Source organism: Sphaerodactylus townsendi, linkage group LG09 (genome assembly GCF_021028975.2).
Source record: "Sphaerodactylus townsendi isolate TG3544 linkage group LG09, MPM_Stown_v2.3, whole genome shotgun sequence".
NCBI classification, from domain to species: domain Eukaryota; kingdom Metazoa; phylum Chordata; class Lepidosauria; order Squamata; family Sphaerodactylidae; genus Sphaerodactylus; species Sphaerodactylus townsendi.
In genome coordinates this window covers 57943339-57952884 of record NC_059433.1, presented here as the reverse complement: position 1 = coordinate 57952884, position 9546 = coordinate 57943339, and the positions used below count along the sequence as shown (strand labels likewise).

At 42.2% G+C, this 9546-nt stretch overlaps 1 protein-coding gene across 3 annotated transcripts in view; it reads left to right on the top strand.

The window, feature by feature from the left end:
• The first annotated feature begins 6264 nt into the window (after positions 1-6264).
• ASPH (aspartate beta-hydroxylase) overlaps positions 6265-9546 on the top strand; it is a 145834-nt gene continuing 142552 nt past the window's right edge. For 2 of the 3 annotated variants that reach the window (XM_048507294.1, XM_048507291.1), the window contains exon 1: positions 6265-6477. In XM_048507294.1, coding sequence (XP_048363251.1) covers positions 6423-6477 — 55 coding nt within the window. In that variant the 5' untranslated portion in view covers positions 6265-6422. The remainder of the gene's footprint in view (positions 6478-9546) is intronic. The other variant, XM_048507293.1, reaches the window with a different exon arrangement.

Below are 9546 nucleotides of genomic sequence, written 5' to 3'. Positions count from 1 at the left end.
GTTGATACGTGATGGCACATATTACACTGGAGGATGATGAAGTGAATGACACCAAGATGGCAAAGCTGATGTTGGGTCCTGTGATTGTGTTCCTTGAGTGTACATAGGAACAAGATTCAAGCATATGGGTCTTGAGTTTGTTTCTCTGTTAGTTGATTCACTGTTGTATGTCGGAAGTTGTCAAGTAAGGAGGTTATCTGTATGCAAAGAAAGCTCTGCCATCTAAAGTCTATGTGAGAGAAATACCATTATCTATGATAGGCTGCAGACACAGTGATACAGTGAATTAACCTAAGTTGCAAGTGGTGACAAGCAGTGTTGAATCTGTCTTGTAGAACATGAGAGAAGGAAGGCTAAGGAGATGGGGAAATAGAATGAAAGATAATAAAGGAAGAGACCTTGGGGATCAGAGTTATGCTGGAGAAAATGACAAATTGGAGGGGAGAACCAGATAATGGTATTTCTCCAAGTTACTTTTAGCACTACTTGGTGAGGGGCAGTGAAACATGGTATGGGGGCAAGGTTAAGGAAATAGATGGTTTTGGACCCTATATTACATGATAAGAAAATCCAATCATAGTAAATATACACAATGTGGTGTAATTTGCAGTGAGTGCCCTTTGATTTTGATTCCTGTCTTCAAAACACATGATGCTCTCAGATCAGAGAATCCATTTGATTTCTGAAACCTGTTAAATTGCAACTTTTTCTTTCCCTTTGTAGGGAAAATGGAGATCACTGTGTGTTAAGGTTTCTTCAGGTTTTCTTGCTCCTCCCTGACTTTTCCTGCCCACACAACAGCAGTTTCTCCCACTCTTTGGGCCACCAGTATAAAACGATCAGAATGGCTTACTTTTTTACTTTATTGGTGAAGGTCTACTGTTGGAGTGATGACCCTTGAAACTGACATGAATTTACCAAAGAAAGGTTTTTTGTTACAATTTGGGAACAATTTATGACTGAATAAATTAAATAAAAATAATAATTTAGGGTTAGGGTTAAGGAATGGGCAGGGGCTCGCCTTGCCTCAGTGTTATGTTGGGATCTAGGGCGCAGTCCAAGAATAGGGCTATGGTCAGTTTCAGGTTTCGTGGTTTTGCCTTAACACGTGCCCTTGCCTTAACCCTAACCCTAACTTGTTAGTTTTATTTAATTTATTCAGTCATAAATTGTTCAAAAAATTGTAACAAAAACCTAAAACAGACCATAGCCCTATTTAATTTATTCCGTCATAAATTCGCAGTCTGAGAATAGGGCTATGGTCAGTTCAGGTTTCAGGGTTTTGCCTTAACACTTGCCCTTGCCTTAACCCTAACCCTAACTATTAATTTTTATTTTATTTATTCAGTCTTAAATTGTTCCCAAAATTGTAAGAAAACCCCGAAACCTGAAAATGACCACAGCCCTATTCTCGGACTGCGCCCTAGAATTCTACGTATCACTAAGGCCAGCTTGAGCCCCTACCTTTGCCGTAACCCTAACATTATTTTTATTTCATTTTCTCAGTCATAAATTGTTCCCAAAATTGTAAGAAAAACAAGAAACCTGAAAATGACCATAGCCCTCTTCTCGCACAGCGCCTTAGAACTCAATGTAACACTAAGGCAAGGCTGAGCCCCTGTCTTTGCCTTAACCCTAAATTATTATTTTTATTTAATTTATTCAGTCATAAATTGTTCCCAAAATTGTAACAAAAGCTGGAAACCTGAAACAGACCACAGCCCTATTCTCAGACTGCGCCCAAGAATTCAACGTTTTATTTAATTGATTAAAAATACAAAATTGTTCCCAAAATTGTTCCCAGAATAGGGCTATGGTCAGTTTCAGGTTTCGGGGTTTTGCCTTAACCCTTGCCTCAACCCTATCCTTTACTTGTTATTTTTATTTAATTTATTCAGTCAAAAATTGTTCAAAAAATTGTAACAAAAACTGAAAATATGAAACAGACCATATCCCTATTCTCGGACTGCGTGCTAGAATTCAACGTATCACTAAGGCCAGCCTGAGCCCCTATCCTTGCCTCAAACCTAACCCTAACTTATTATTTTTATTTAATTTATTCAGTCATAAATTGTTCCCAAAATTGTAAGAAAAACACGAAACTTGAAAATGACCATAGCCCTATTCTTGGACAGCGCCCTAGAACTCAACGTAACACTAAGGCAAGTCTGAGCTCCTGCCCTTGCTTTAACCCTAACTCATTATTTTTATTTAATTTATTTTTTGTTACAATTTTGGGAACAATTTATGACTGCAAAAATTAAATAAAAATAATAAGTTGGGGTTAGGGTTAAGGCAAGGGCAGGGGCTTGGCCTTGCCTTAGTGCTACATTGAGTACTAGGGCTCAGTCCAAGAATAGGGCTATGGTCTGTTTCTGTTTTCGGGGTTTTGTTACAATTTTGGGAACAATTTATGACTGAATAAATTAAAATAATACGTTAAGTTTAGGGTTAAGGCAAGCACTGGGCTACAGGCTTGCTGTTATGTTGAGTTCTAGGGCGCAGTCCGAGAATAGGGCTATGGTCAGTTTCAGGTTTTTATTACAATTTTGGGAACAATTTATGACAGAATAAATTTAATAAAAATAATAAGTTAGGATTAGGGTTAAGGCAAGGGCAGGGGCTTGGTCTTGCCTTAGTGTTACATTGAGATCTAGGGCACAGTCCAAGAACAGGGTTAAGGTCAGTTTCAGGTTTCAGGGTTTTGCCTTAACCCTTGCCCTTGATTGAACACTAACCCTAACTTTTTATTTTTATTTAATTTGTTCAGTTATAAATTGTTCCCAAAATTGTAACAAAAAACCAAAACCTGAAACTGACCATAGTCCCATTCTCGGACTGCGCCCTACATCTCAACATAACACTAAGGCAAGTCTGATCCCCTGCCCCTGCCTTAACGCTAACCCTAACTTATTATTTTTATTTAATTTACTCTGTCATAAATTGTTCCCAAAATTGTAACAAAAACCCGAAACCTGAAACTGACCATAGTGCTATTCTTGAACTGCACCCTAGAACTCAACGTAACACCTGAAGTGTATCTAGACAAACTGGAGCCCAGGGACAATACTTGATTTTGGATCCCCTCTGTATGGGCTGCCACCCTCCCCCACCATGACCAAACAATGATTTTTTGCACCAGCTCACAAAACACCTCCCACCCTTAGCAAAACATACATCTCTCTCTCCCCACCAACTCTCCTAATTTTGTCCTCACACCAACCCTATGAGGTAGGTTGTTAGCCTGAGAAACAGCTCCAAACCAGTGCAAGTGGGTATTAAGTATGTAAATCTCTCACAAATCACCCCCAGCAAAACATTTACCAAACAAATGTCAGCATCATCTCTCACAAAACTCCTCCAGTGGAATCCACCCCCAAACAGCATCACTTTCAATGGTGTTTAAACTAGGGAGTCCAGATTCTTCTTTTAAATCCATCTTAAAGAGAGAATCTGGGGTCCCCAGTTAAATCAACATTAAAAGTGATGCTGTTTTGGGGTAGATTCTCGCCCACTTTGAAACAGCATCACTTTTAATGTTTAAACTGAGGACCTCACATTCTCCCTTTAAGTTCATGCCAAAGCGGGTGGATTTAAAAGGAGACTCTGGGAAAATTTGGGGGATGCCTGCTGTTAGGAGTGCAATTGTTAAGCTAGCAGCACCAAACTTTCAGGGCATTTTTAGAAGACTCTCCTGATGACACCACCCAGGTTTGGTGAAGTTTGGTTCAGGGGGTCCAAAGTTATATACCCTCAAAGGTGTAGCCCCAATCTCCTATTAGCTGCCATTGGAAACAATCGGGGATGAGGCACCCCTTTTGGGAGGCCATAACTTTGGACCCCCTGAACCAAACCTCACCTAACTTGGGTGGTATCATCAGGAGGGTCTCCTGAAATTTTGTTGCTGCTAGCCTATAAACTGCAACCCCTGCTGGCCGAAAACTTAATAAATACAAAAAACACACAAACGAACCTGAAATTTTTCCGCCCTCCACTGGGAGGCACCTGGAGACATAGGGTACCCCCGTGGTGGCGAACCTTTGGCACTCCAGATGTTATGGACTACAATTCCCATCAGCCCCTGCCATGCTGGAAGGGGCTGATGGGAATTGTAGTCCATAACATCTGGAGTGCCAAAGGTTCGCCACCATGGGGGTACCGCATGTCCCCTAGGTAAATACGCCATTGGTCAAAAACAACTTATGGTGATCCTGTAGGGTTTTCAAGGCAGGAGACTTTGAAGGTGCTTTGCCATTGCCTGGCTCTGTGCTGCAGCCCTGGACTTCCTTGATGGTCTCCCATCCAAGTGGTAACCAGAGCTGATCCTGCTTACCTTCCATGGTCTGATAAAATCAGGTTAGCCTGGGTATATCATGTATTTTTCCTCAATGGGGACCCCAAGCAGTGTACATAGTTCCCCTTTCCTCCATTTTAGCCTTGCCATAACTCCAAGAGGTATGTTAGTCTCTGTGACTGGCCCAGGGTCACTCAGTAAACTTCCATAGAAGACCGGAGATTCAAATTTGAATCTCCCAAATCCGAGTCTGACATTCTAACTACACGGCTACATTGGCTCAGGATATTTTCTGGATAGTAGATAGAAGATGACAATATGCCAACCTCTGTAATGATATAACAACAAGATGCATTATCTGAACTCCTGGCTATTCTTTACTGTTACTTTGTGCCTGAGTTGCCACTGGAGGAGTGGATTTCATAAGCCTTTCAGAACCGTATGATGGACTACCAATGTATATTGTAACTGTACCTTTGAGAATCCACTGAAAACCTGCAACATTACTATTGTAAGGTTTCTTGGTACTCTGACAATCATTAAGTTAGTAAAGTCAGGAAAGCCACAGATAAGATAGGTTTCTTTTCCTTTTTTAACAGACTCAGGGAACTCCCCAGATATGCCAAAGGGTATCACTTGGTAGCTTAACCAAAAGATTTAACTGGGTTGATAAAAACTGAAAATGATCCACTAGCACAGAACATTAGCAGCAGCAGTTAAAAGAAGAGGGGGGGGGGGAATCCTCTGCTCAAATCCTTGTGGACTTCAAGGGAAGATTTAAAGGAAGGGTGGAGATTTGTCCTAACAATTGTTTGTAGGCTCTTAGCCTGTTTAAATAAAATAGTTAATTAAAAAAATTGCAACATTTGTTCTGTGTCTCTCACTTTCTGCACTACCAACCAAGTAAATAAAGTATTTGATCCTTAAATTAGTAGCCTTTATTTTGTTGGGCAATTTAACAACTGTTTGCCTGGACAAATATGATGTAGTTACAAAATAGATGTGATTGCTTTTATTGGTTCATTTACCATCTTGATAAACACATAATCAGACTTTCAAATCACAGATATTTCTTGGTTGGGAAATCTTCATTGCATGTAATTACATTTTCTTCATATCACTCAGGAACTGGAACTTAATATTAGGCTGGGCTGCTAATATTTCAGTTTAATGGTGCTTGAAGATACTTCAGTTTGTTTCAAAATATTTTTAAAGGGATGTTCAATATAATCTTCACTATCAAACTCCACTTCTTTCTATCTCACATAAATATGTCTGCTATATTCTACTGCCCGTATTTTTGATTTAAAAGGTATGGAAGTCATTAACTCTAATAGTAACTTCTTACCCTTTTTCTCAATAGTAGAAACTTCTCATAAGAGTACAGCATTTGCCCCAAAATATAACCTTTAAGAATGAGGAGCATTTTGTGATCCTTGTTTGCTGAGGAAGCATTAAAAGTGTTTATTTGTTTTTTTAATTCCCAGGGCAATCACAGTGATGGGGTTGGGATTTGAAAAAGTTGCTCGATGGTTAGAACCTATATTCTCCAATAAAGAAGTACTAGAAAGCACGTGTCATTATCCCACAATCATTCTAAGGAATTCCAGGCTGCATATTGCACTGTATTTCCACAACAGCCACCCTGTAAGTAACGGGAGATTGAAAAAGACCCAAGCTTGCATGCTAGGGTGACGACTGGGGCTCCCGGCCGCACCACACTAGATCGTCAGTGTGAGGCCTCTCTGAGCAATCGGTGGCAAACCCAAGCAAGCGCCTCGCCCCCCTTACACGTTGCCACGTTCCAATCGATCCCTTCAACCCGGCGATCAACGCGATCGCGAGCAGACGCCTTGTCTAAGGCGGTTCTTCCTTCCCCTGACCAACGAGGTGCCTCTAGGTGCTCCTTCCCTACTTTGCGATTGGTGGGGATGGGCGCCACTCGGGTGTCGTCGCAGGAGCTGGCTTAGCAGGCACGTCTCGTCACGCGGGCTAGTGGGTAGGGAGGGGAGGCTTCAGCGAGGACGCTCTCGTGCCGGCCCCGCCCCTTCTCCTCGTGAACGCGCCCAGCCGCGCTGCTCTCCGCCTGCTGCCCTTTCCTCCGCGGTGCTCCCTGACAGGAGGCGACATGGCCACGCGCAGGAACCCCAAAAGCGGCAGCCCCGCACCTGGAGCCCGGAGAGGTCGGTAACGGCCGCATGGCGCCCACCGAGGCCTATTTGGGGAGGGGAGGGAGATGCACGTATCCCGCCTTTTGTTTCTCCGCGGGGTGAGCAACTTGGGGGGTCTCTCAGTGGGGAAGACTTGTTGAAGGGGAGGAAAGTGGAGGTCGGGGTTTCGCCTGGACCCGTCGCGTTTCTGAAATCTGGCGCTGTGGAGGTCAGTTTCTGCTGCCCTCCCCGACGCGTCTTCTTCGCTCCTTTTCCCTCCCTGCGAGGACGGTTTGGATCCGCACCCCCGGTCGTGGAGTTTAGACAGGAGAAAATGGAAATGTCTGCTGGGATTGCACAGCCCCAGCTGCAAAGGCTCGCTAATCCGTCCATCTCTGACCTCCTCCTTGAAAGCACACAGATATGCACTATGAGCCCTGCCCGCTCCGTCTGTTTCTCCTCCCACTCTGTACACAGTTCACATTTCTCTCTCCTAAAGGGTCAGGGGATGCTTCGAAGCCGTTCCACTCTTGCTGGAGGAAGTCGATAAGAGATTCAGGTTGGGTGATGTGCGTGCTTATGTGAACTGGCACTCCTTCCACTGTTTGCATTCTTTCTTCTCCCCCCGCTCCCCCCTCCCCCCCGTTAGATTCCTACAAAGTCATCACAACGTGAATCCATTCACGTCCAGATGGGATCACTTTCAGGACACTGCAGGCGAGCTAAATGCAGCTTTTTCAGGGGGGATTGTCTTCTTGCAGATCTGTATGTACCCTAAGGAGAAAGGTGATCAGAATAGAAATTGAATGCTGTGTGAGAACTACTCCATAGGGACTTGTGCAGAAATCTGGCTCTTGGTGCTCTTGGATGACCACTACATTGCTATGGATTTATTTGTTTGATGCATCCTGAACTAACTAGTCAACCACTGGGGAACATTGTGCCATCTCTTCTTTCTCCTTTGCCTGCCCGCACCCCCTTGTGTATAATAGAAGCCTTTCCTGTCAGCTGATAAGGATCTTACCTACCAACTGAACAGAATCACAGCATCTCCAGGTAGCCAATCTAAAATCCCTTTTCTTGCTAAGTGTGGTATTTTTTTTTTGCTATTTGAAGAGTACTTGAGATAGGGAACTATTTTTTTATGTTTTCTTACAGTGCCAGTAAAGTTGAAGCCTTCTTCCAGGATTGGATTAATGATTTAATAAGACCTTCTCCTAACACAATTGGGCTGAGAAAAAATATATAAGACCAGTGAAATGAAAATACATAGTACTGTATCAAGACAGTCCTTAAGGCAAAATCTAGCACAGTTGTGCTTTTATACCAGTTATTTAAAACGACTGCATGATTTAGCAGTAGTCAAAATGAGATTTTCAATAGATATGACTACTTAAAGAAAATATGTTGTGGAAGAAATATGTTTTTGATACTGTTGTTTGAAACCCATAATAAACTGGTATCTCACCACTCATTCATTAACACAATTGTTTGGACACATAATAGCTTTTTGTTTGGCTAGTATAGAAGTGTGTGTCTAAACATTTTAGACTTGTAGACATGATGCTGTGATCAGCTAGTCTGCTTGCTCTTTATAAGAATCAGTAGAAGATTGACTCATTGCCTGCTTAGAACCTTTTTGTTTGTTCTGCTGGTCTGATTACATTAGCATCTTTTGTTTGCTGTTCTGCTGGTTCGAGGATTGTGAATTATAGGGAGTAGTTCAGTTATATAAGCTGTGAAATGAGAGTAGTATAAGCTGTGGGGATACTACTTTGTGAGAAGGGAGTGTTGAGAAGAAGATTAAATATTTTAGCATTGTGTAATGAGAGTATTTGCTGGCTGAACATTTAAAAACTTATTGTGGGAACTGATACATGGAAACCTCACTCTACAAATGGTGTAGGTTTATTTGCAAATACTTGCTTTTCATCATGCTGGACTGCTCTGAGCACACAGAAGTTAAACTGCCAGAAAAGAACATTACAAATTTGTGACCTGGCAGCATTAGATTTCATGTGCAAGTTTCAAAATAACTGAGTTGTCTAGGGAAAACTTCTAAATGCTGCTTTGACAGTAAGGTACTGACCTCCTTTGTCTTCAGTCATTCTCTTATCTTCCCCAAAGTGTATTCTTGTCAGACCACTAGAAGAGAGTGAGGTAGGACCAGATGGATTACACCTGCTAGTTCTACTTGAGTCAACCCTGTCCCTTCTTTCTCTCCACTGGTATTTTCAAATAGTAATGAATATTCCTCTTGAAACTTGCAAAACGCATGCAGGAATGAATGGAAAATTATTGATAGGAGGCCACACTAGATAAGTGATAAGCAGATCTTATGAGTAGCTGGATGATTTAAGCTTGAAAGTTCTAAGAATTTTCACTGACCATATAGTTGAATAGTTTTTAAAAATGGCTTTTTAAAGAGGGGGGTTCCAAGACATCATGTTCCTTAATGAAAATGGTGTTGCCAGTTAAACATTCTTAATTAGTATATCAATCCCATGGATTACAAGAGAGTTTAAGTTCCAGGAAACCATGTGTTATGTTTTAGGTGATGAACAGTGCAAGGATAAGGGGAATGATTCCCCTCTAAGCTGATTGATATCAATGGACTTAGAAAGGTGTAACACTGCTTAGGATTGCTGTGGCGATAGCTATTTTATTTCATCTTTCAGTGTGGAGAATGGCACCCACCAAGGGTTTGACCCCTCCTGTCTTTCCTCCCCCCTCAGTCCCATGCCACTAACTCCCTCCTCCTTCCCCTCCTCCTCTTCCTGGATGCCTGCATCATCTCACAATTGTTAATGGAGTAGTTGCAAGTACCCTCCCACAGGGAGCAGCTATGACTGCTCCTCCTCAGGCAGTTGCAGATGGTACAGCGACTGTAATTATTCAGCAGTGGGGAAGAAAGGTGAGAGCACAAGGGGGTGAGTAACTGCCACACTTCACTGTTTTGTTATGCCTTTTACCCATTCTGTGTAAGCCTTGCACCCAAGCTGTGTGTGTGTGGCAACTGGTTGGAAATGAGTTGCTACCACAGCTGGTCTTTTATATAATAGGATTTAACTAATAGCTACACAAAAGCCACCATATTTCAAA